The sequence below is a fragment of the Arvicanthis niloticus genome, chromosome 27, assembly GCF_011762505.2.
Source record: "Arvicanthis niloticus isolate mArvNil1 chromosome 27, mArvNil1.pat.X, whole genome shotgun sequence".
In the NCBI taxonomy this organism is placed as follows: Eukaryota; Metazoa; Chordata; class Mammalia; order Rodentia; family Muridae; genus Arvicanthis; species Arvicanthis niloticus.
In genome coordinates this window covers 19,884,647-19,912,305 of record NC_133435.1, presented here as the reverse complement: position 1 = coordinate 19,912,305, position 27,659 = coordinate 19,884,647, and the positions used below count along the sequence as shown (strand labels likewise).

The 27,659-nt window shown below is 44.4% G+C and overlaps 1 protein-coding gene across 1 annotated transcript; it reads right to left on the bottom strand.

Moving 5' to 3' along the window:
• Positions 1 to 374: 374 nt before the first annotated feature.
• Positions 375 to 21,893, bottom strand: Slc10a6 (solute carrier family 10 member 6). Its single transcript, XM_076926339.1, has 6 exons — positions 21,181 to 21,893; positions 11,618 to 11,736; positions 10,873 to 10,961; positions 6,136 to 6,308; positions 2,892 to 3,049; positions 375 to 1,417 (listed from the first exon to the last, which is right to left on the bottom strand). Exons 1-6 carry the CDS (start codon positions 21,555 to 21,557, stop codon positions 1,212 to 1,214), a joined length of 1,122 nt encoding a protein of 373 aa, XP_076782454.1. The 5' UTR covers positions 21,558 to 21,893; the 3' UTR covers positions 375 to 1,211.
• Positions 21,894 to 27,659: the final 5,766 nt, after the last annotated feature.

Sequence of the window (27,659 nt, the reverse complement as noted above, 5' to 3'; positions counted from 1 at the left end):
GGTCACTAAACAGCAAAACAAGCTATGTGGGATAAACAATATATTTATCAGAGTGTGCTTCAGCTGTTACAGGCTTTTGACAACCAAGTCTTTCATCAGGGTATATGGTTCCAGATGGCTGCAAAGTTGATCTAGCCACTTTCTACTAAAGTCGGCTCCCGACAGACTCCAAAGGAAACAGTGGCTCACACTGCACTTGGGAGGACCAGAGAGGCTGAGGCAGGAGGATTTTTTGAAAGCTTAAAGCTACCCTAGGCTACCCTGTGATATCCTGTCTTCAAAAAAGGCAATAGAAAAATATCACAGAAAAAGAAAAAAAGACAGGGACAAACACACAGAGAAGTAAATGAACATAAAAGTGTTCTGGTTGATAATTTTGAGATCATAATTTTAATGAGATGTTTTCACAAGTCAAAGTGATGAGAAATCATTTCTTAGGACTGGTGAGAGTGAACGACAAAGCCCTTCTGAGACGGAACAGTCTGTCCAGAACTTTGAGGAGCTGTGGGCCTGCCCACTGGAGCTGCAGGAAGGAGCCTATGAGGACATGGGGTGAGAGCCAGGGGTTCCCGGCAACCTTGTGCTGGAAGGTATCTAAATACGAATAAAGATGCCTTCAATAAATTATAGGCCTATATTGTACAACACTTGGCCACTGTTCTATACAGCCACTGTTCTAAAGAATGAGGTAGATAACACAGATGTATAAAGATGTTTGAGCTAATCATTGATCAACTGTCAAAACACACAGGAAACAAGCTACAGGCTTTTCCGGTGATTTGGTGCTCAGAATACTTGAATGGGTACACATGTGTCTCTGTTATTTTGGAGACTGGAGAGAGCCTGTGTATCTACAGTTTGGAGATTCTGGGCACCTGTCCCTCTCAAGAGACAGAGCCCACTTGTATTATACATACAATCATAATAATAATTAAACAATGCTTGATTCCCTTAAGAATAAGAATCACATCACTGAAGCTAAGCTTCTCTTAGTGTCTCTTCTAGTATTCCAGAGCACCTGCCTGAAGTCAAGAAGCTTGTGGGCGCTCTGTCCTGCAGTGTGAGTGATGTCTCCTCTGCATGGTGTTCTTCTCTCTCTTGGGTTACATCCCACAGCTTTGCAGGGAGATGCCTGCTGCTTACTGCCAACCACACATGGTCTTCACTGGCCACAGAGGAAGATGGAGGGCCAAGCTGGTCTGTGTCTCCCACTATTCACATGAAGGAATGTGGCTGGTCAGCTCAGCAGCCCTGTGGCGCTGCTCTGGCTGCACTGGCCCCAGAGTTACAGCAACCTCATCCCCTTTATCCAAGAAAGCACTGGTCTCTCTGGGCTGCTTCTCGTAGCAGATGTCTGGGCAATCTGGGTGCTGCTTCCTATGTTTACTCTTCTGTCTCCTCTTGTACGCCTGATATCCTGGGCATAAAAAACGAGCAGCATTAAAATCACCTTAGCAGACAGCACAACGGAGGAACACCACATATTCATCCATACTCTGGAGAGATCCATGTGTGGGAACGGGGGAAGGAAAGGAGAAGATAAATCTGCAGAATGAACACATGTGGTGTAGCAGAATGGATCTTTCTATCCAGGGGTGGGATTTGTTTATCAGCTTTCTCGGAGCTTATTTAGTCAGTCAACAAACCCTTGTGAGGTACTTACTGTGCCTCGGAACGTGCATGAGTGCTAGGATGTAGCTGCAAAGAAGCTCAGCATGACGGTTCTCTAAACCCAAAGGTCTCAGAACTCAGGAGTTTGTTCTAATAAAGCTGTTTCCCTATCCCCGGGGAAAGCCTGCCTCCTCCTCCCCTTCCCGCCTCCCACCCCCCCCCCCCCCCCCCCCCCCCCCCGTCCCAAGTGTTCCTCACATCATTGTTGCTTTACCAATAGCATATAATAATCGGTATGTGTGGTCATTTGTATGAGAATGGGCCCCATAGGCTCGTGTATTTGAACACTTGGTAGCCAGTGTGGAGTGTTGTTTACAGGCATTGTAGAATGTTTAGGAGACAGAGCCTTGCTGGAGGCAGTACTTCACTGGGGACACTGATTTTATAGCTTGGCCCCACTTCCTGTGCTCTCTCTGCTTCCTGTTCAAAGGTGAAACATGAGCAGCCTATCTAAGTAAATACATGCATGCATAAAAATGTCTGTTCCTGCCTCCTGCTGCCATGCCTCCCTCCTCCCTCACCATTATGGTCTCAGTCTCTCTCTCTCTCTCTCTCTCTCTCTCTCTCTCTCTCTCTCTCTCTGGAACTGTAAACCAAAATAAGGTCTTTCTTCTATAAGTTGCTTTTAAGCATTGCATTTCATCACAGCAATAGAAAAATATGCAATTTTTAATCAAGTTTATAAATAATCACTAACCATACTCAGAGTGTATCCCAAGGCCAAAATAAAAGTACGTGTGCATATGTGGATTCACACCTTCTTGCAATTTCCCTTCCATACATAAGGATTTACCTACAAATAATGCATATTTGGCTGAGCATATGGAGAGTAGCCTGTTTTGGATATACATGTGCATAAAATCTCACTGTGTCTATACTTCTGTATATGTGTTATGTTATATATTTGAAAAATACTTTGCAGCCACTCAGCCTAAGTTTTAGTGTGTGTGGCACAGAAGTAACTGAGTATTTGGTAAAGCTCAAGGCTCTAAGACAGGACATAAAAGCTCTTGTGACAGTTTTGTGCAGTGACTTGTTTCTGCTTAAAAGATCTCACTCAAATGGCTTTTAAAGTATTTTCTATGAAACATCCACTGCATCGAAGAACCCTGGCTTTATACATTATGATCCCCAAAAGTATCAGGTTAAAAACACAGCACAAGAGCTGGCTTGAAGGAGTTAATAAATCAGTTCCTGGTGTGCAGATGGAATTCACGCACCTGCGACAATGAGCAGCCCGTGCACCACTTGGAAGAGTCCGTAGGCCAAAGCGAAGTTTAACAGCTGAACCAGGTACTCGGCAGAGAAGGACAGCTGCAGCATGGCAATGCACAGTTGGATGTTCTGAGCTCCAGTCTCTATGGAAATCGTCCTGCACCTGGTGGTGAAAAGATTCAAGAGTTACAAAGTAGCAAAAGGAACCATGCTTGGGCGTTCAGGACAAGTACAGGCTCGGGCAACAAAAAGGATGTGTTCCTTGGCAGTAGTGGGGTCCTCATGTGTATATGGCAAGGATGCCCTGTGGGATATAGGACCTCAACATCCCTGACCAAGAACAGCAGCGCGCACACCAGAAAACAATGCGCACCGGTGATCTGGACTGGAAGATGCTACAGAAACTCAGCTGAGTGACAGAAGTGACTCCAGAAAGCTTTGCAGAGGCTGGAGCTACAGAACAGGAAGAGGTGATCCATGTCAGGGAGAGGCAGAAGGAAAAGTTGCATGCACAGTGGAAGCGTGGTTTCCTGAGGAAGTGCTTCTTGTAGTGCAAGCCAGTCCGCATGCAGAGGACTGCAGGAGACAAGAATGGGAGACTGTTAGAGGCTGGAAACTGAACAAACTAAAAAGCCCCCAAAACTCTAGATGAAAAGCAAATGTCAGGAAAGGTTGCTTTTGGTAAAGAGTTCAATAATAAATTTCTCTCATTTCTACTTTTTTTTTCTTTATATCTGTTGTATTTTGTTTGTTTAATTGTTTTGATTGCAGAAAATGAAAGGCATCTTACTGAAGATGGAAAAAATGAGAGAAAAGGGAAGTACAAGCTGGAGCGTGGAGGGTGGGTCAAGCAACTCCATTTGTCTTCGATTTATGAGGCGCTCACAGCAGGTATACATAAAGTGAAAGGTTAAAGGGCTTTGTTCAGCTGCAGCTGGGATTCCACATGGAGGTCACAGGTTGTGCGATTTGAGGGTAGGAAATTTTTGAGTAGCAAGGTCTGAGCCACATTGTATTTCCCTTACCTTCGTGCAAAGCAATTCCCTCAGACTTCCTAGCTCAATGTCATAGTGCTACAAAGTTGCAGTTCACAGGGACCATTCACAAAGCAAATGCAATTACCTCTGGCCTCATCCTTGTCTGGCTATGAGATCTGAGAAAGGCCAGAGAGCTGACAACACCTTGTCTTAAGAGTTCTTCCTTCCTCTGCAGATCCTGTCATCAGCCTCCGGCCTTCAGCAGTCTGTGCCCTTGACCTGGAAACAAGCCCATGTTCAAATCCAAACTCTACCACTTTCTAGCTCTAGGACCTTGATGAGATTCCTAATCCCCCCCCCCCCCCGAAGGGCTTGCTCATCAGTGGAGTAATCATAACTGCCTGTCAGGTTGCAACAAGAAGAAAGCCGGATAGACGGGTGGGGCCTCACCCAGTGCTTGTACAATGCTCGAAGTTCCCAGATAGAATGGGAACAGCTTAAGACAGACCTAACCCTTCCCCACCCAGACACTTTCCTGTAATTTCTCTCCTGATTTAAAATAAATCCACTTACTGAAAAATGAAAAACATTCCCAGGAAACACGAAAGAATTCAAATCGCCCTTAACTTCCTTGCTCAAAATTACAATTTCTTCCACTATTTTTCCTTATTCTTTTTGCTTCCCCACCCCCCGAGTAGAAATCAAAAATTTTAAACAAGTTTAGCTCTGGAGTGTCCTCCGGGCGTCATTGAGATCTGATGCTTCGTACCCAGCATTGGCAAGCTTCATAAATAAATATGTCTCTATTGTTAGATATTTAAATCGTTTCCATTTTTACCTTTATAATGGGCATGCAATTAGCATCTTATATCAACAATCACGTGTATGTCTGATAGAGGTAGCTCTATAAGAGATTACTACAGAATGTGGTGACACACATCTTTAATCCGGTCACTCAAGAGGCTGAGGCAGGTGGACAGAGTTCAAGGCCACCAGAACTACATAGCAAGACCCTGTTTTCAACCAGAGTAAAAGTACTGAATTAATAACCACGAACACACATAAGGCTGTGGATACAACACACATCACCTTTCAGAAAGCTTCTGCCAGTTGTCAGAATTCCTCTTGTATGGTTGCATCATGTCATGACATGCATGCCAACATGGACTCTTACCGGCTTTAATATTTCAAAATGTTTATAAGTGTATGCCCCAATCCAAATGATACTATTTAAGATAAATTCCGAATAAGTATTAATCATAAATAATAATTCCTTTAAAACCTGGCATAATCAATAAGAATTTAATCTCTTTAAAATTTACTCAAGCCCTATGTTCTCTATATTGAGTGAAAGAAGTTTGCTTCTCCTGTTTGGAATTCCCACACCACCCTTCTCAGTTTCATAGTTGAGACAAGGTCTTGCAGTGTAGCCCTGGCTGGCCTTTACTGTTCAGAGACCAGCAAGACATAACTAAAGGCCTAGTCCTAACTTCATAAATTACAACTTTATGATGACTAGTTTTATGTCAACCTGACACAAGCTAGAGTTGTTTGAAGGAACTTGAGGGGAAACCTCAATTAAGAAACTTCCTCCAAAAGATCTAGCGATAGGCAAGCCTGTGAGACATTTTTTAAGTTGGTGATTGACAGGGGAAGGTCCAGCCCATTGTGGGTGGTGCTACTCCCTGGGCAGGTGGTCCTGGTTCCAAAGTAAAGCAGGCTGAGCAAGCCAATAAATAGCACTCCTCCATGCTCTCTGCATCAGCTCTGGCCTCAGGTTCCAGCCCTGAGTTTTTTTCCATCCTAACTCCCTCGGATGATCAACAGTGATGTGGGAATGTAAGCTGAACAAACCCTCCCCCCACTCCCAAGCTGCTTTTGGTTCAAGGTGTTTCACCACAGCAATAGTGGCTTTCGCTAAGGCAAACCCCATCCATGTGGCTTTTGTCTGTGTAAAGGATGACCACACCACCAGCGAAGCCTGCCACGGCAGTGTGGCCAGTGTACCTGCCTCAGAAAAGCTTATGGGTCTGGGTATAAGTCAAAGAGATAGACTTTGTGTCTCACATACACAGGTCTGAAAATCTGAGCCCCAGACATGCACATGTACATATACACACTCACACATATACATATGGGCACGTGCACACAGGCATGCACACATTCACACATGCATGCACTCACATGTGTAGATGGACATGCACTTGCATGCACTCACATACACATGCACACACACACACACACACACCCCTTATAGGTTATGTGACTGTACCTTTGCCAAGACTGGTGGGTTAGGAAGGCCAACAGGAAGCCCGTGACATGGCCAACCAGGGGGAAAATACAGCTGATGACCAGAAGAGTGACATCTGTGTTCCAGCCCTTTGCCAGGACCATGCCAGTAACTGCCACCACCAGGAGGAGCATGCCACCAACAGCGGCCCCGACCTACAGGAAAGCAGCAAGGTAAGTAGATGCCTGTGAGCAACATCAGGGTTTTCCCTCCACGATGCCGAGCTCAGCACAGATGTAAAAGGTTTGACCATCAGAAGTTGTAGAAGAACTCAGAGGCTGACACACCCAATTTCCTGTTCAAGTCGCCTTCCTTCTCTTGTGCACGATGAGTGTGTTCCACAGTGCCCAGCGAGTTCCTGAACTCAGATATGGTGAATGCTGTATCCTGTATAATACCCGGGCTATACTCCTGCTGTGCAGGCATAACTATGATGAAGTAGATTAAAGACCAGGAACAAATGAACAGATGGGTTATCCCTGATCAAGACCAGTGGATAATGGTAGTAAAAATACACAGACTTAAGACATGTAATAATAAACCGGAAATAATAGAAACAATGAAAGGCCCCTGGCTAGCTAACATTGTTATAGTCTAGTTTCCTCTCTCTGTCTGTGATGAAACACCCTAGCTAAAGGCAACGTAGAGGAGGAAGGAGTTTGTTTGGCTTACATTTCCAGGTCTCCATCCATTACTGAAAGACATCAGGGCGAGAACTGGAGGCAGGATTCACAGAGAAATGCTGCCTCTGGGTTGCTCTCAGTCTCATGCTTAGCTAGCTTTCTTTTCTTTTTAAAAAATATATTTTTAAAAATAAATATTATGTACACGCTTTACTTACGTATATAACATACATAATATTTCATAGGAAAATGTTGAAGACGTTATTTTTTTTTAGCCAATCTTATTTATTGGGAGTTTCATACATGCCTACAATGGGTCTTAATCAAATCCCTCCCCATATCCCCCTCTTCAGTACTCCACTACCTCATTACCACTATTCCCACCCAATTTCATGTGTTCTCTTTTCTTAAACTCATGAGGTCCAATTACAGCTGCCAGTGTGTGCATAGGGATAGGGCCATCTATTGGACCATAGGTAGCCTCTCGGGAACTGGATCCATAAAGCTCCTTCTCCGAGCTTAGTTAACTTTCTTATAAAGCCCAGGACCATCTGCCTAGGTATGGTGCCACCCACAGTGGTCTGGGCCCTCTTTCATCAATTGATAGGACTAACCATTCCATGGGTGTGCCCGAAGGCCAATCTGATCCAGAAAATTCCTCAATTGAGGCTTTCTTCTCAGATAGCACTAGACTGTGTCAAGTTGATGACAAAACCTTCTTGGGCCTGGTGTCAAATCATCACAGACAAGGTGAAGGGACACCTCATGTTGTAAACAGGACAGTGCAAGATTTCATTATGCTAAGTACAGGGCTGCCCAATTTTTAATGTTTTTCTACAGTCTACCTCAGAGAGCAGAACCTGGAGAAAGCAAGACTGGTGAAATACTGTATCTAGGAAAATCCCAGCTCCACAATAGTCAAGAGACTGAACTGTAAGAAATTAGTAGGGTTGGACAGAGATGATAAGTCTTATTTTAGGATCAGCATATTGCTTTATCAAGTAGAGAAGTAAACCGGAGGACTTGGCTTTCATAAATAAGATGAAATTATAAAATATCCAGACTTTGACAGTGCCTTCTTAGTCCATTTCTAATGCTGTCACAAAATACTCAACTCAGGGTACTTTCTATAGAGTTCTTTTGACTCTCAATGCAGAAGCCAGGAACAATGGCATCGCTCCACACTGCTGAGGAATCATGACAGATGTCGTCACAGTGGTGTGACCCAGGAGAGAGTGGTGAACAGTGTGTATGGAAGAACTTGGAGACAGTGCCAGGCTCTGCATGGCAAGCCATTCTCACAGGAGTTAACCCAGCCCCTCAGGCTCCCACTCAATCCTTCCACAAGGGATGCCTTCATGACCTGATCACCTAGTAGCGGGTCCCACCTCTTACAGGCACTAGGGTCCCAGCTCACACACTGGACCAAACCTGACGTCTCAGAAAGGCAAACGGCTGCAGCAGCTGACACCCCACACACCAAAGTCTGGTAACTCCTGTTCATGGCCTGTCTGTCCTGACAATCGACCTCACGGTCACCCTGTGAGCCACCAGTCACATCCTACTCTTTAGCCCCTGCCTCTCTCTACCAAGACAAAAACACACCCATTTCCACTAGACTATCTGAGCACACATTAAGAGCAGTGTTCTATCCTCTCTCACATGGATACTGTCTCTTATTTTTGTGATATAATGAAAACAATATCTGGATGTGAGCTGTGGCATATGCCTAGAACCCCAGAACTCGGGAGACAAAGGCAGGAGGACTGCCACAAGCTCTAGGCCAGCCTGGCTCCCAGACAGCCTGAGCTACACACAATAACCTCTCCTCCCCCCTTCCCCTCCCCTTTTCCCTCCCCTTCCCCTCCCCCTCCCTCTCTCTCTCTTAAAAAATGTCAACAAATCCAAAACATTCTAATGTCTGAGTTTAGACCACAGGATGCTTAGAGCAATTTGGATCTTTGCAAGCTCTCATTGGTCTCTTGGGGACAGCAGACTGTGGAGAGATGACCTCGTTACTATATCAGTCTTTATTTGAAATATTCAGACTCAAAGGAGCCCCTGAAGTACTAAAGCAAATGGAAACAAGTTATTATGGTTTGAATAGAAAACAATCCCTACATGTGCCTGTGTTAAAGCCTAGACAGCCAGTCGTTGCACGATTTTGAAAAGTGCTAAAACATTAAGGACATAAGGACTAGGTAAATGGGTCACTGGGGTGCAGGTCCCTGGGGGTGTTTTGTTTCTGGCCCTTGCCTGTCTTGACCACACATCGATGCCTCAATGATGTTCTGCCTTAAACAGGCCCAGAACTGCTCAGTGAACACAGACTGAATGACTATACTGTGAGCCAGCTTTCCCCCTTTTGTGTTGCTTAGGTCACACATGCTGCCACAAGTATGCAAAAGTAACTAATATACAAATAAAACAAGAACTGTATCATAGATTGGAGGGTGGGTTTAAATACAGGGACACATGGGCTCTGGCCTGGTGGGGAAATGCTGTTTCACACAAAGCACTCACTGTCAGAGTCTTCCTCTATCAAAAGCAATGTCAACATTTAAAATCCTTTAGAAGCATGTTACTGGGAAAGTGTGTGAAACCCAAGGATAAGAGCTGATACATTGTACAGGCCAATGCATAATACAGGCACATGGCCCTGATCTTAGCTACTTGTGAAACTGATGTAGCAGGACCATGAGTTTGAGGCCAGCCTGTGCTACACACTGAGGTTCTACCACAAAATAAATAAAAATACTAAAATAATGATTAAACTGTGGGGTCTAGTTTATGCATATTATTTAATATATTCTAATATAAACCTCAGAGAATTGCTGAAAGAATTTGTTTGCTTGGGGGAGAACAATAGGGTCCCATGAGGTCCAGGCTGGGCTTAGATTTATTATGTTGCAGACACTTCTCCTACCTCTGTGACCCAAGTGCTGGGATACCAAGCCTGTGCCACCATGATTGCCTCAAGAAAGGAGTCTTTAAACCTGTTCTTTACAGATAACAAAAATGTACCTTGTTTCTCCACTAACACTGACAAAAGTCACAAGTGCAGAGAAAGGCTAAAATAAGATATTCTTAATTGTCATCGTCATTGAATGCCCTTTTAAGAATAAAATCAATAACAAAGTACTTGAAAGTTTTTATGGTCACACTGTCCTCTTGCTCTGAGAACATTTCCCACTGGGAGTGTCCCCCTTTTAAAGTGACAGTGACAAGCCTGAGAAAGGAGGGGCGTTGTCCCATGAGTACAGCCCAGGAAGAGTGAGATTAAGTCTTCCAGTGTGCAAGGCACCATGCTCCCTACACACAGCCTGCCTCCTCTGTCCTGTCTGGCTCTCACTGGGCATTGGTCAACTAGGAAAGAGACAGTGAAGACAGTGGGCTTAGGGTGGACCAAGGTATCAACCCCAAGCTGAAATGAACAAATGTTTCTGCTGAACCTCCAATGAACCCCCAAACACTCATTTCTTTATAAATGTAAAATAAGCTGAGATCGCTTTTCAGCATTGAAGAAACACAAACTTATGCCTTCTGGGGTGATTTTAACAGTCATCTGGCTAGGACAAGTACTTGTTTCTCAAGCAGACAAAAGACAGCACTGGGAAGCAAGGGAAGCTGGGATGCCTGGTTCCCTCCATTCCATGGCCACCCCTCAGCACTTTCGGGGTGACTTCATCCACATCCACACGGTGTCATGAGGGCAGCAGTCCTTGGTGTGTATACCAATTACAGGTCTAGTGGTTCCTGGGAATGCTTTGGCAAGACAGCTCTCCATCCATGGGAGGTTCTAAGAAACCTCCCATGCTCCCACACACTGGGGCATTGTGCTCACTGCAGGGAGGAGCCTCACCTTGCAGGTGCTTGTGGGAAGCCTAGGGGAGGGGCAGAGCCAGGCATTCTTAGCCTGTGCCAAGCCCTAGTGTTTCTGTCTCTAGGAGCATCACGTCTTCCAAGGTGCCACAGCCTGTGGGAGTGACGACAGAGCTCCAGGCAAAGGACAGGAAGGGGCTGTACTGTGACAGCTCATTGGTTCTTTTAGTCTCTGCATCTGGTGATGTGACGTGTGTGGGAGGGGGTTCCTGACCTTGAGAATGACTGTTGCTTGCTTTGGCCATCTATAATTCACATAGATGCCAGAGGCCACAGGAACGACCAGGGACACAAGGGTAATTCCTAAAAAGAAAGAACATCCATCAGACAGTGTTCCCTCTTCCCCGAATGCCTCTTATGTTCCCAGCAATCTTCATTTTAATTAGTTAGCAGCTTTGAAAGACAATTTTTTTTTTTTAAAGAACACATGCTATTAATACATGCCATCTCACCTGGGCCACCATTCCTCTCAGAAGCCTCCAACAAGGAATCACAGGAGTGTTACAGACAACAGAAATATAGTGGTTAGAAGTGAGAATGGTCCCTCTAAGTCTATGAAAGTTCCAGCCAGGAGAGGGCTCATAAGGACATGTGACATGTCGTGTGGGTTCCTAGCCATTGTGAGACACAGCGTGTGAGACACAGTGCAAGCTCAGTAAACCCCTCTTCTTCATAAATATCATGCCTTGGGTATTTCACTCCACCTACAAAAACTAGCACACGGGGGCTAAGAGTCTAGATGTTAGAAGTAGAGTCCTGAGTTCCAATTTCAGGTCTATACTGTGTGATCTTCAGCAAGTTATTTGACCTCTCGAAGCATGAAAGCATAAGAACTAGAAATAGAGACTAAAAGGATTGACTTAGGCGGCGCTAAAACCCCACACAAGGAGCTTTGTCATATCTGTTATCTGAACCATCACCGCTGTGCTTCTGTTCAGTTACACAAGCCCCATACACACCTATGCTCTGATACGGAATGGTGAGGTTCTGTGTAAGAGTCCAGGACCGGGTGTAGACGTAGAGGCAGAGGGGCATCATGCCCAGGGCGGCCAATGTGGAACAGGTTGTCATACTGATGCTGGAAATAAAATGAAAGAGCTTATGAGAAGCTGGAGACTGAGAGCCTGGTCTTTTAGTGATGTATTCTTGGGCCAGAAGTGGTGGCATGAGCCTTTAATTCCAGCACTGGATAGAAAGAGACAGACGGATCTTTGTGAATTTAATGCCAGCCAGGTGGACATGGTGAGAGCCTGTCTCAAAGATACAAATTAATTAATTAAGAATGTAGTCTCTACCAAAAGCAACCCTCCTCAGAGATTACATGGGATGCGCTTACTCAGAGCTCACTGCTCTGAAGTTCAAAGAAAACATGCTAGCATTTCTAAAACCACTTTTGGGCTTGGATAAGACAAGTTAAAATACCAAAAAGCTGACTTACCACCTGCCTGGGGCAAAGTATTATTAAATATCAAGAAGCCACCCAAACACTTCTGGTAAAATTTCCAGTGGATACAAAAGAGCCTGCGATTGCAGACTCCTGACAGGGGACATTTGGAAAGCATGAGCCCAAGGGTCAGAGAGAATCATGAGAGATTAACTGGGTTAAAATTTCTCCTCCAAATGGATACTCTGTGTAACCTTCTCACTAGGAACAGATGTTGACTTGAAATGACTCTATTTCTGAAGCAGGGCTCCTCCAACATGGAATCTCAGCACCAAAAGCCTAAAATTATCTATTTGTTAGATATTTGCCCAAAGCTCGCATGTGCAATGCGGACTCCGCCCCTTTGACATCTCCCAAGAGTACTGAGAAACAGATCTCAATGTGCCCTTATTACAAGTTACTTCTCTGAGGCCTACTCACTTTCATGCTTCCAGCCTCTTCTGTGTCCTCCTCCCTGGACAGTCTGACTTATCCGACCTCTTCTTCCTACCCAGAGGGAACTCTTTGACAATGTATGGCCAAGACTTCTCGGTAAATTTAGTGTTTATCTTTGACTTTGCTCATGATGTTTATCATAATTAAAATTTATGTGGTTAAAGCTGTTGAGTTTTTTGTTTGTTTTTGTTTCCCCCGACCCCAGGTGTGGTAACTCAGCCCAGCACTCAAGAGGTAGAGATCTCTGTGAGTATGTGAGTATGTGAGTATGTGAGTATGTGAGTATGTGAGTATGTGAGTATGTGAGTATGAGGCCAGCTTGGTCTACAGAGTAAGTTCTAGGCCAGTCAATGCTATGTAGTGAGACCGTGTTTCAAAAACAATAAAGGACTGTTGTCCTTTGATGGCTCAACCTTGTAGAGATGTCCTCAATTCCTGCAGCATTCAGACAGCACCCCTACATTCAGACAGCACCCTACATTTTACTTCTTTAAGGCTTGATACTCTATATTTTCAGCCCATTTTAAGTTTATATTTTGTATGGTATAAGATATGAAACTATCTTGTTTTGAGAGGCAAGTGTATGAATGCACATTTCTCACTAAACTGAAGTGCCTCTTTTACATATTACATATTAATTAAATGCCCAAGTTTATTAAAATATTATTTGAAAACTCTAATCTAGCCCATTGGTAAGTAATTTTGGTTTATCTTAAACAAATACCAGACTGTTTAAACTGTCTCCATAAAAAGTAGGGACAATGTTTCCACATACATTTTTCTTTGCAAAGTTTTTCTTATTAAAAAACAAAATCTTGCATAGCTTTCACTCCATCGAAGAGCTAAAAGTATTTTATCTTATTCTGAGTAGGCTCTGGGGTCTGTTCCCAACACCAAAACCAAAACACAGATATCTTCCTGCTAAGCTAGAGGAAGTCCAACATCTTGCTGCTGCTCTAATCCTGTTTCTGTAGAGATGGTACCCAGGAAAGTTTTTCGAATACTTGACCTATGCTGTATGCCTTGGCTCTCTGCTTACCGAGTCCTAGAAGAACTTCTCCATTGCGTCAGTTTAATCTTGAACTATGGAGTGTGGAATGCTCCACGCCACCCCCATATGGTTTTGGCTCCAGCAGCAAAAGGCTGAAATTTCTCACTGTAAAAAAGCCAAGTGTTGGTGGCTCACTGGTTGTGAAACCTCATGTCCCCAGGCTGCTGTCCCCAGCTTCCACAGAATCATCCAATCCCATAATGCATTTAACAATGGTGGCAGAGGACAAGAGATCCGGTGATCTGCCAGCTGCTGTAAACAGCAACCAAGTGGGAGAAGCACAGAAACTGTGTAATGTTCAAAAGGAAACCACCCCCCCACACACACAGTGGCTGCCAAGAAATTCCAATGTGGCATCAACAGAGGACGTGGCTAGCTGGATCCCTCCGCTGTTCACATGGTGGAAATCACCAGCATCATCTGGCCTCGACAGAACAAGATTCCACTCGAACAAAGAAGAATAGCACCATCCACAGCTATTGCAGAGCGGGAGACAGGTTCAACAAGACTGGGCAAACCGGTAAATCCTGGGCTCCCTCATAGCAAGGCAGAGACACACATTCCACTAGAAGGCAGCCAATAGCATTTTGCAATTGGGGCTTAAGTTATTCAAATGTTATTTTGATTTTAAGCCCATAAAATCAAGAACGTCCAATTCTCCAAACTAAACTGTTTCTCCATAAAAGAAGAAATGATCTGGCTAGTCAAATGGACACCAGTTTGCTGTAAGATCACATCCATAGAAACCGTCCCAGGACAGAGTTCAAAGCCTGATTCTCTACTCCTACACAGAGATGTTTCCCTTGCTGCCTCCAGTAAGGACAGTGAGCATTTATTGAAATTTACTGAGTACTGGTTGCTTTGGCTACATTTTGTGCCTCAAATGCTTAAAGAATTCTTTTTTTTTTTTTTTGTATCACTTTTATAGTAACTATGTAGATGTTATCTCTATCTTGATAACAAGGGCATTAAGATATTACTTGAATCAGGAATGTCTCCCTACAGATTCATGTTTTGAACACTCAGTCCCCAGTTTGTGCCACTAAGATAAATTCCGTGGAGCCTTTGGGAGAGGGGTCTGAGCTGGGGTGTAGCTCAGTCAGTACAGCGTCCACCTAGCATGCAAGAAGCCCTGGGTTTGATCCCCAGTTCTGAATGAAAATAGGCATGGTTTCACATGCCTGGAATCTCAGCACTTGGGAAGTGGAGAAGAGAAGGTCAGAAGTTCAAGGTCATCTTTGGCTACTTAGCAAATTCTAGGCCAGCATGGACTATATGTTTCTATCTTAGAAAAGAGGGCCTATGGGTGAGGCGGAGAGAGGTAGGTTAATAGGGGAAGCCTGTAAAAATGCTACACCCATCTCTGGCTCCCACCTTGTCTTAGTTTTCTGGTCTGCACCTTCTTCCTGCTGTCTTCCCTGCAAGAAAGGATTGCAGTTTCTGACACTGTGAGCTGAAATAAATCTTTTCTCCCTTACATTACTTCTGTCCGTATTTTGTCATAGTTTCAAAAAAAAAAAAAAAAAAAAAGTAACTAACACAGGTTCGATCTTGGTGCTCTTTCCAAAACCAAAGGCCAGGCCAGACCTAAAGAGTCAATTTCTCAGGTCTGCCAAGGATCAAGGAGTTCAAGTTCAGAGGAGAAAATCAGGCAAGCAATGCTCTCCTGGAATCGTGGAACTCGGGAGGGCGAGACAGGAGAATCAAAAGGTCAAGGTCATCCTTTGCTCTTTCAATGTTGACCCCATCGTGGGCTGCAAGAGACCTGTCTCAAAATAAATAAATATAAAACTGGAAGGAAGCTCAAGAGAGCTTCATAGGTCATCGTTGGCCACTGAACTACATAGACACCCCGACTCATGTCCAGAAGCCTGTAACTGGAGATACACATACATCCTCAATAGATTCCCTCCCCAGAGTTATCAATAGGCAGTGTGAGCTGTCCTGAGTTGCATTAATAAACAGCTTTTGCCAGGCAGTGGTGGCACAAGCCTTTAATCCCAGCACTTGGGAGGCAGAGGCAGGTGGATTTCTGAGTTCGAGGCCAGCCTGGTCTACACAGTGAGTTCCAGGACAGCCAGGGCTACACAGAGAAACCTTGTCTCGAAAAACAAAACAACAACAACAACAAAAATAAACAGCTTTCATTCTGGGGGGGTAGTTACTGTAGTAACACTGACAAGAGACACTGTCTCTCTGTCAGTCACTCAACTAGCAAGGCCTTGACACCACCAGGCTGACACTGAGTGTGCATATACAAACAAAGCCTCAAGCAATTGGCACACCTGATAAATGAGGCTGGCAATCATACAGGGGCAAGACTTTCCAACAGGAGACCAAAATATTTCATCATTCACATAAAATATTAAAATTAGGATAGGGTACTCTGGAAGTAGAGGCAAGCAGAACTTTAAGAGCTCGAGACCAGCCTGGTCTACACAGTGAGCTTAGGGCAGCCTGGTCTACACTCTCAGATGATCTCACAATGTAGGGTAGGGGAAGGAGAGGCTTGGGCTTTCTAATTCATTTCTCACTTGGTTCCTATGGTGCTCACAAAACAACTGCTCAGATCTATTCTCGAGTACACATCCAAGCTGGAGCGCTGAAAGCAAGCACACAACTGTATACCTATTTCATGCCACACTATTTACAATAGTCAAGAGGTGGCACACGCTAGTAACCCCAGTACTCCAAAAAACAGAGGCAAGAGGGGTCAGGTGAGCCAGGGCTACATAGGGAAGCCTTGTCACAAAACAAGAAACCAAAGGAGGAAACAGTTGGATGGCTACTGAGGAGAGGACAGGCAAAGCAGGACACACACACACACACAGGCACGCACAATAAATAGGTAATTTGCATAACATGCCCAGACTGCTGTGCCAGTCAGCATCCAGTTACTTAAGCTCTGAATAATGGCCTTACCTGGGCACTGCACTGCCAGTTAGTAATTCTTGAGTTCTCCCCTCAAAAGCAAGACTCTCTTTATCTCAAATAGAGCACACTGCAGAAAATGTTGCAATTCTTTTATCCGTGTCTGCTGCAGTGTAACTTTCTAGTCCAGCTGTGGAGGAACCAATCAGCTTTCTGTACCCCTGAACTGGAACTGACCTTACTGTTTGTATCTGGGCCCTGGTACAGGGTGTCTAAGCTTTTTGGTACATATCAGCCACTTTCATTCTAGAACGATTAGGGAGAATCATGCCATGACAGAAGCAGATAGATCAGGCCAGCTGACACTGAGGGGTATTTGAAGAACATGGACCAATAGGAGTAAGAAAACCAGGGTGTGTTTAGTGAACGGTAACTCATTTTGACTGGAGGCCTCTTGCCTCTGAGGAGTTCGTGGAAAGTAAGCCTGGCTAGCTGGGGTAAACCGATTAATCCAGTGAGTGCTAGGCTCCTGTGTACGTATGACACAATACCATGATGGAAGTATTATAGTCTCCACTTTCGAGAATGGAGGCCAGACTCTCTGCTACTTCTCTCTCCAAAAACAGCCTAATCTTGTGTAGTGCCAGGCTCGACAAAGACACAATGTGGTAACCTGGAGTTTTTCCTACCCTGTTTTAATCTCTGGGCAGACCGGGCTACCAGCTCCGCCCAGGTCAACCACGGACCTGAAGGGAACGTGGGCGGGGCTGATAGCGTGGTCCACCCGGAGCTTAAGAGGGGTAGCAAAAAGTACACATTACAGTCAGAGGGAACTGATTTGGTCATATTGGGCTCCTAATCTCCAGGGCTGTCTTCAACCCTGGCAAAGTTGATATTGTTGCCATCAGGAATCTCTTCCTTGACCTCAACTACAGGGTCTACATGTTTCAGTAGGATTCCACACACAGCAAGGGCCACGGCATAGTCAAGGCTGAGAACGGGAACCCTGTCATCAATGGGAAGGCCCCCTCGGTCTTCTAGATGTTGCAGGATGATTAATGCTCGGTGATTGGGAAGTAGAAGAGGAGGTGGAGCTGGGAGAAGGAAAGAGGAAGGGGAGGAGAGAAAGAAGGAGAAGTGAGAGCAAGCAACATGAATCTCTAGCAGTCCCGGGTAGCAATTTCTATCAAAAGGTTAGATAGTGGGTAACAATCCTAATTGTGTGGGCATCTTGTTAATTGAGTATTTCCAAATATACAAATCTATTGGATGATCGTTAAGCCTTAAGAGTCTTCATTCTACTGGGTACCACGAACATGGCTGATATTATCTGGGACTCAACCGAACTTTGTGGGGGTGGTGTGGTTGGACTGGCAGAGCCAGTGGCCACTGTAATGTCTTGTGGGTGCCAGGGCTGGCACTTCTAGTTAGCCGGAGCCAAGGTCAGAGTAAGAACAGCAGGAACATGGCAGCTGCCCGGGAACAAGCCAGACCGGCGCCTTTTTCTAAATATCTCCCATTTTACCAGGACCCTCCAACAGCAAATAGAGCAAGGCTGATGATGGATGCTACAGAATCTACTGTTGTCTTCACAGTCGTGGAGAAGGCCACCCCCCCACCCCCGGCAGATAGAGCTAAAAGGGTCCTCATCTCTGCCCCTTTGGTTGATGGGGTCCCCATCTTTGTGATGACACTCAAGGTTATCAGCAGCATGTCCTGTGTCACCGATTGGGCAGGCCCCTAGCCAAAAAGTCATCCATAACAACTTTGGCATCGCCCTCAACAACCACTTTGCCAACTCATTTCCTGGTATAACAAGGAATTAGGCAATAGCAGCCAGGTGATACGCCTCAGAGTTCTCATGACCTCCAAGCAGTAAGGATCCCTGGGCAAACCAACCCCAGTGAGAGAAAGTCCCTGCCCCAATTCAGCCCCGAGAACACTGATCATCCCCCTCCTGGTTTCCATCCCAGATCCCCAAAGGGAAGAAGCTACTTTCCCAAATCCAAACATCAATAAAGTTTACTGTACAAAAAACAAAAAACAAACAAACAAAAAAACAAACAAAAAAACAAACAAACAAACAAAAACCACACACAGTTAGAATCTGCTTTATCTATTTACAATAAAATAACAACAGAAAGACTGACTATGGAGAGAACACTGAAAGATACAGTGATTGGCTATGAAAAGACTCACTAGGGCATGACCCAAGGAAGCAACAGAGGGATGGATGACAGGAGGCCAGAGTGGTGAACAGTTCAGCAAGAGGGCTGGGGTAACAGTGAGCTGAGAAGATCAGGGGGGGGGGGGGGTAAGGGAGGAAGGGGAGCAAATCTGTGGAGCAGGGGTGACGAGTGCAGGACACTGGGAAAGCACCGGGGCATTGTCATGCGCAGTGCTTAGACACAAGTCTGAAACACCTGCTTAAGATGAGTGCATGACCCCCACGCCCCACAGAATGAATGAGGCAACTGAACTATACCCAGGATCATCTCGAAGAGCTTTGCCTCAGTTTCCCCATTTGTGAAATAAAGATGTGGGATGAAGCACACTTCAATCTTACCCACCCAAGACCGCCCACTGTGCTTTACTCACTGTGATTTTTGTAGGTAACAACTGTGAATTGACACCCTGTAATACGGACATAGCTTCACTCATGAAGACAGAGTATTGTAGTTGGTACTTTTCCTGAGATTTAAGCATTAATTAGTGTTATATCCATAAGCTTTTCAAATCTAATTTTTAGTACACACGCTAAACTTTCACCTCTGGAGCCAGGCAGTGGTGGCTCATGTCTTTGATCCAAGCACTCAGGAGGCAGAGGCAGGAGGATCTCTGAGGTCAAGGCCCGCCTGGTCTACAAAATGAGTTTTAGGACAGTCAGGGCTACACAAAGAAACCCTGTCTCAAAAAACAAACAAACAAACAAACAAAAAACAAAAAACAAAAACAAAAAAAAACAAGCACAGCAAGCCAACTGAGGACAAAGTTGGAGCCAGACATGGTGGTACACACCTGTAATACCAGCACTAGGGAACTGGAGGCAAAAGGAGCAGGATTTCAAAGTCCCGTTGGGCTATATGAGACCTGGTCTCAATAAAACAAAAACAAAATAAACAAAAGTGACAGTGTTGGTAACAAGAAACAACAGGAACGTTAGCGTCTACATCCTTTCTGTTCATTAGTGTTTCTGTGACAACGCTGATAAACCATGGGTGATGGTGATAAATATTCTCTTACCCAGAAGTGTTTCAAAACCCTGCTAAAGACTTCTGCTCTTACTCCAGATGATACAGTTGTGTTGCCAAATGTTCTGGGGAAAACTGAGTTACAAACTGATATAAACCAGACGTGAATTCCAGCCTGAGCTCGGCTCTATTCTTTGCAGCTTTTGCTGAGCTACTGAACTAACTTGAATCATCTTCTCAGAATAATGAAAGGTCCCTTACAAGGTGACTATGAGAATCCAGGCGAGAAGATGAAGCCCAGACCTCCCCAGTACCTCTGAACACTAGTTTCTTTTCTTTCTAGAAATCCTCAGGACCTGGACTTCATCACTGTCATGTAAGTTCAAGTAGGGGCATATGAGTGGAGATACAAGATGATCAAGAATTTCCTTTCAAGTCTCTCATAAGTGAGTGACTAAGAGTCATTACCATACAAGAGTTAATTACCTGTTTGTGTGGTATGCACCTATTAAAATGTATAAGGGGAATCTGTTCAATACACTAAATATTTAGTATGTGCAAGAGAAATATGAACCAGACCTGAAGCTGACTCATTGACATCAACTCCCATTTCAGTTGTTACTTCTGACTCCATTCATTCATTCATTCATTCATCCATCCTAGAGTAAATCCCCAATGGGGTGTACATGCAAAGATTTAAATTTATACGGTGTATTTTCTCTAGGCAGGATTTAAGCGCACTTATAAGCAAAGAATCTAGAAAGACCATTGCTTTTAACTCTCTATCCCCCTTCCCAATACTGACTCCTCTAGTCTTTCTTCAAAGGCTCTTCTATTTCTCATCAGAATATTTGACCTCAAAGTTGTGATTCATTTGCCCTTGTTAAAGTGTGAGTGAATGATAAAGTTCAATTTCTCCTGGCATATTTCTCTACCCCATAGTAGGAATAAGCTCTGGCTTAAACAAAGGCAAAGACAACAAGGTGTTTATCATCCTGGAAGCTCCAAGTGCTCCCTAAATCTAATCCATGATGTCTATCAGGTATCCCGAAGTCCTTTGCACATTCACCTAAAATGTTGCTTTGAAACAAGGGTCTTCTGGAAACCTTGCTGAGAGCAAAAGGGACAAAAAGAGACCAAAAGAAATAGAAAAGAGACAAGTGGTTCTGTTTTGATTGTATCTCTTGATGCCACCACCATCACTATCATCAGCTGTGTGGGATTATGGGTGACATCCTGGGAAATGCTAGAGATACCAAAGGTGTGGGACAAGTCTGTGCTTAGAAAGGGCCCTTACTGCATATGAACCAAATGCTTGCTCAGGATAGGAAAAGCTGCCACAAAAGCAGAAGCTAATCACAGCAGAGCAAGCTAAGGGCTCAGAGAGTCTGTCCAGGGCTCAGTGATGTTTGCAGTACTTCCCACTCAGAGCTACCCAGAGACTGCCTACATTTTTTCTTTAAGCACAACCGTGTCCCTGATTCCCAGGCAGAGACAGGGAAACCCTGCAGAGCTTCCCTAGTGTCTTACCTGAGATCCATATCTCCATCAACCCAGAAGGTGAGAACATTGGAGACGGTGCCCCCAGGGCAGCTTCCCATGATGAGGACCGCAATAGCTTGGAATGGTTTCAGACCGAAGCCAATGGCTAATAGATAAGCTGTCAGAGGCATAAGTCCAAACTGGCAAATCAAGCCCACTGCGATGCCCCAGGGTCTTCTGAGGTGCAACCAGAGCTTCTGACTCTCCACTGAACATCCAAAAGAGAACATGACCAGACCCACCATCACAGCCGACAGCACTGTGAAAACAAGCTTCAGGTTCCCATGTCCCTCCATTCCCATGGGTGGGTCTTCCTCAGTGCTGTTGGCAGGGCAAGTGGAGTTGCCCGCACAGTCTGCGCTCATCTCGACTCGTGAATTAGAACACAAGAACACGGAGGAACATCGGCAGCAAGCACTGGGCAGGTCTATCCCGACACATTTCCTAATAACGCAACAAAGTAACACGTGGAGAGTCCTTCCAGTTGCTATTGGCTAACCACATGCTAATCTGATCAAGTTATTCCCAAGTGACATAGTAAAAGCAATGTGCTCAAGCAGGAAACACAGCAAATGATGGCAAGCCCGGCTTTCCACTCTAGTCTCGCTTACCACGGACGAGCATATTGTCAAATGGAATGCCTGGCCCATGTCGACAGAGACACATTGTGTTCTAGGGAAGCAGGCCAGATGCCAAGACATTACTTCTCCAAGTGCAGCAGGGGTTTCAAACAGCCGGGATGCAATGCTATGCGGACTGAACGACTAAGTCAGGAAAAAACAAGGAGAGCTGTGCCAAAGCCACGCCCCCTGGCCGGCATTCACAAAACACTTTAGATATTAAAGTGAAGCAGGCCAGCCTGGAAAATGTCAGAGGCTGAGGATCATTTCAGGAGACTTTAAATTGGCCTTTTCTTTTTCTTTTGTTATTTCTCTGAGGGTTTGTGTCTAAAGCCAATAATTAGACACCTGCGAGAATAAAATGGAATTAAATGCTTGGTTGTGTCTCATAAAACGTGTAGAAACTTGTTTCCCTCCCAACACAATTCAAGAGAGCTGGTTTTTTTTTTTTTTTTCTTTCAGTGACTTAAGTCTACTTTGAGACACACCCCCTTGAGCCACCTACTGAAGTCTGGAAGTCTTGCAAATGTACCCCATAGAGAGCTTATTCTGAGGACCACTTCTGATGCTGTGCACCGTGGCCCTCTATACATTCTAACCTGTGGCGAAACCAGATCACAACAGTATGGTTCTGGGAAACAAAATTTCAAAACCGTCAGCTGCCACCGTCTTCCCGCTGACAGCAGGGATGGGTGTCTTTGTTCTTGTTTGCATTTCTACAGTGTGCTGAGTGGGAACAAGGCACATTTTGTCAACCCCTCCCCTACCTTAAGAGAGATGCTCACGGCACTTGTTCTTGGGTTAGCAAACCTGTTCCATGACAAAATGACCAAGGCATGCTGGCTACATTTGTACACAGGTTGAGTGCAGGTAAAATATAAAGAGAAGCTGCAGAAGACACATCCTGACAGCAGCTCTGTCAGGCCCTGGCTCAGCCCACCACACACACAAGAGAAAGAAATTCTACCATGTGGAGGCAGACACAAGAACATTCCTGGAGCTCAGTGGCCGGCTGCTCTTGCCATACTGGTGTGCTCCAGGATTGTTGAGAGACCTTGTCTCAAAAACTAAGGTGAAGAGGGGTTAAGTGAGACACCAAGTGTTGACTTCTGGCTTCCGTGTGAGTGCATGAAAACACCACACACACACACACACACACACACACATTAAAAAGTAAAATCCCATAAGCTCAAAAAGAGCTCAGGTAATGGCCCAGTGTGGCGACACACACCTTTAGTTTCAGCACTCGGGAGGCAGAGGTAGGTGGGTCTCTCCTGATCTACAGAATAAGTTATTATGGATACTCAAAAAAAGGGGGGAGGGGTGGTGGGGGGGAGGGGAGGAGGCAACGATAAACCTGTAGGAGAAAAATCTCAAAACCAGCAATCACAGAAAATTCGGGCTGTGTAGATGAGTAGACATGACACAAGGTAAGAAGATTTATTCAAAATCTTTTTAAAAACTAGACTTCAGAAATAGAAAAACTGATACCTCACAGGAAAAAGACAAAATACTAGAAAAGTATTTGCTAACACCAGGCCTAGGGGTCTAGCTCAGTGACACAGGCTTCCCTAATCTGACAAACCCTAGAATGTTTTCCCAGCACTGAAAGATAGAGTGAGGTGAATCTCACCTGCGTGTAGGTATTGAGGGAAGCAGGATTCCTCCAGGCTTCAATTTCACATCAGGCTCAGACTCCATACAATGTCTCTGGGAGGGAAACATGTGTAGCAACAGACTTGTAGTGACTATGGAACTAAGTAGTTGTCTAGTAAATACGTTTAAATATTGGCAACGGCATGTTGTCATTCTTTGGGGACAGACGTTCTTACGCACAGCAGTACTGCTTTCTAGAAATGTGGTCTTAATTATAATCACGATGTATTTATAAAGCAGAAACTAGAAACAAGTGTCCAAACAGAGACTAAAAAAAATTACAGCACAAGTAGTGGTGAGGTATTATGGGCTACTAAGAGGTAAACGTTTCATAAAGAAACAGTGTTATAATAGTTAAACAAGGGGGGAAAATCAAGACCAAATGGTACAAAGAGAACGCTCCCAGCTATCTTAAAACAATAAACAGAAGCTGTGCTGGAGACAGAGCTCAGAGGTAGAGGACAAGGTTTACCCGCTCAAGGCCCTGCATTCAATTCCTCACAACACACACACAGATAGAATACATACAACATACATACATACACATACCACACACAACATACACATAGAATACATACAATATATATACACACACATACCCATACACAACACAACATATACACACATACCCACATATAACATATACACATATACAAATATAACACATACAACATAGATACACACACATACCACACACAACATACACATAGAATACATACAATATATATACACACACATACCCATACACAACACAACATATACACACATACCCACATATAACATATACACATATACATATATAACACATACAACATACATACATACACATACCATACACAACATACACATAGAATACATACAATATATATACACACACATACCCATACACAACACAACATATACACACATACCCACATACAACATATACACATATACAAATATAACACATACAACATAGATACACACACATACCACACACAACATATACTCACATACCTGCACACACCACACACACACAAAGCATACTGGCATACAACACAACACATACAACATACACAACATACACACACACAAAACATACCTGCATACAACACAACACACACAACATATACACACATGTACCCAGAGACAACATGCACACACATACACACACACAACATACATACACATACACACACATACCCTTCTATACACATATACCCACAACACACAGCATACATACACACACACACAATTATCATTGTTGTTAAGTAAACAGAAAGAAAAGTCATAATGATTACTTCTAGCTAAGGATATTTGCTTTTAATTCCTCTTTGTTATGTTTACGCCATCTGTCATCTTTGAGAGGTCTGGTAATCCTTGTTTATATAACCAAGAAGAAAGGAAGACTGAAGAAAAGGGGGGTTGAAATGAAGAAGCTGTAGCTAATTCCAGGAGCTCTCTAAAGGACGACCACCTGATGCCCTATGGACAAGAGGAACCAGACTGTCATAATGTCACAACACACACAACATATACACACATGTACCCATGTATACAATGTCCATGTGTTCTTAACTTTACACAGGGGAGGATGGCAAATCACAAAAGTTTCCAGGTGGCAACACCTGCAGACATGGCAGGTCAGCCAGGTCTGGAGGGAGGCTGGCTTACCAGGTGACAGTCAGCAGAAGTAGAAAATGGAATTGCTAGGTGCTTCACCTGAAAAGCACAGGACCCATCTTCGAAGTGAAATAGCGGAGGAACCCTGCAGCTGCTGTTCTTGTAGACTAGAGCTGTTCCTCTGCCTAGCTGTCTTTTCTGGCCTCAGTTTACCAGATTATATATTACTTAGATTGTAACTGTGAATTCTCAACAGATATTTAAATGCTGGAATTAGGGCTGGAGAGATGGCTCAGTGGTTAAAAGCACTGACTGTTCTTCCAGAGGTCCTGAGTTCAATTCCCAGCAACCACATGGTGGCTCACAACTATCTGTAATAGGATCTGATGCCCTCTTCTGGTGTGTCTGAAAAATAGCTACAGTGTAGTCATATAAATAAAATAAATAAATATTTTAAAATAATAAATAAATGCTGGAATTATGGGGAGAAAATTTATCACACGTTATAATAAAAGAAATGTACCAGGTTTGACAGCATGAGAGAAAATTCTACTACAGATGTCCCATGAGAAATTCACTGAGTGCTCTCAGGCCTGGGGCCCTGTGTCGAGCACTGTAGTCTCTCACTCAGGCCTCCCTGTTACCCTGTGAGGTAGACGCCATCATGATTCTTGTCTACTCTGAGTGTAATGGTCATGGCAGAGATAAAACAGCCTGCTGAGCTGGTTAGGGAGTGAGGCAAGATGTAGAAGCAAGCCACTTCTGAGTCTGGACTATAAAGATAAGTAAAAACACATGGGGCAGGCTGGCCCACACCTGTAATCCCAGCACTCCCAAGGCAAATGGATCTCTTAGTTTGAGGCCATCCTGGGCTACCTAATGAGTTCAAGAGAACAGGATGACTTCAGTTTAATTATATGTAATTATATGTAAAATTATATGTACATTATATGTAAATTAAAATAAATAAAACTCTCCCTGAGTTATTAAAAAATAAGTAAGACAGAAGCATGAAGTCTTATTGTATATTATCTTGCCACTGATATTCAAATTAAATGCCATTCCTGTCAGTATTATTTACCTTAACCTTAGGCTGCTGTAACATATAAGTACTAAATGCATGTATGCAATAAATAAACTAATAGACATCCTGACAGAACATGCTGGAAAGGATAGCATCCTGACTCCTTCTCTAGTATGATGAAATTACTTGGTTCGAAAGCTCAAGACGATTTCCTAGCATTCATTATGGGTTCTAAATTGCTTTATAGTAGCCTTGCTAAAATATGTAAGTAATCGGGGTGTGCTCAATGACACCTATCATCTCTGCACTTGGGAGGCTGAGACAGGAGGATTGCCATGAGTTCCAGGCTACCCTAGGCTTCACAATAGGACCTTGTCTCAAAGCATACAAGTAAGCAAAATAGGAAAGGGGAGAGAGATCCAGCACCAGTGTGGACATCAAAAAAGGTGCCCATCCTTCCTTCTAACAGCTTCTCTTTAATGGGCTTGATTTTCCAATCAGGAGATTGGCTTGTTTTATAGGTATTTTTTTTTTGTTTGACAATTTCATATGTTTTTGAGTGGATTTTAGCTACTTTCTTCCCTATTTCCCTTCGTCATCACCCTCCCTCCTCCGCCGAAGCCCTCTCTTGTTTTCGTTTTGTGTGTGACCCACTGAGGTTAACCAGTTACTCTCCCGACCGGGGACAAGACACTGGTGCCGGTGCCTCTTCCTTCACTGCTGAAAAAGCCAAAGCCAAGAGCTGCAGCGTGGTAGACATCGAGGGCAAGCATCACAGAAACGTCCATGATGCCACCATAAAGGTCAAGCAGTGTGTCACTGGGGTGCAGACGGGCACGGACAAATGTTCCAGGCTGTCTGATACGATGTCCCATCATGCCTTGCTTCCCAGGAGTTTTGTGTTTTGTGGTCCTCCCCGCCCCTGCCCAGGGAAAAGGGGGAAAGGAGTGTCAAGTGATGGACCTAAGACTTTAACACACTGCAGGCATTCTGAGGAACCACATTCTTTTCTCTTAGACCTCAGACCCCACTGCCCCCATTATCCCAGAAAAGACACTGAGGCTGGAACAGAACAGTGGAACTGCGAGGTGAACCCAGACGTACCACGGGCACCACCTGGCTTCTCCGGGTTTTGAACCTCCTAGCTTTTCCTACATCAGCTTGATTGGTTGTCCTGGGTCTGCCCTGGCCCTACGAGTCTGTCAGGGGTGAATGCATCTGAGATACCTGTATGGACCAAAAGCAATTTTAAAAACTCACGGAGATCCGCCAACCTCTGCTCTCCCCATCCCGCACTCCCCCACCCCCACCCCAACCCCAGCGAGTGCTGGGACTAAAGGTGTGCGCTACTATGTCCAGCCCCCAAATCTCTGTTTTTAAGGAGAAATAAAACAGCTATTTTTGAGCATAAATGGGAAGTTACGTAGTGGAACAAAAACCAGGAAAGAGAATGACACTCTCTGGCCCATAGCCATTCGTTGCTAACACCCCTCTGCAAGCAGCCGGACCTTGTGAAATGTCAGATGACCACCATGGCAGTACAGTGCCTGTCACTCCCAGAAGCT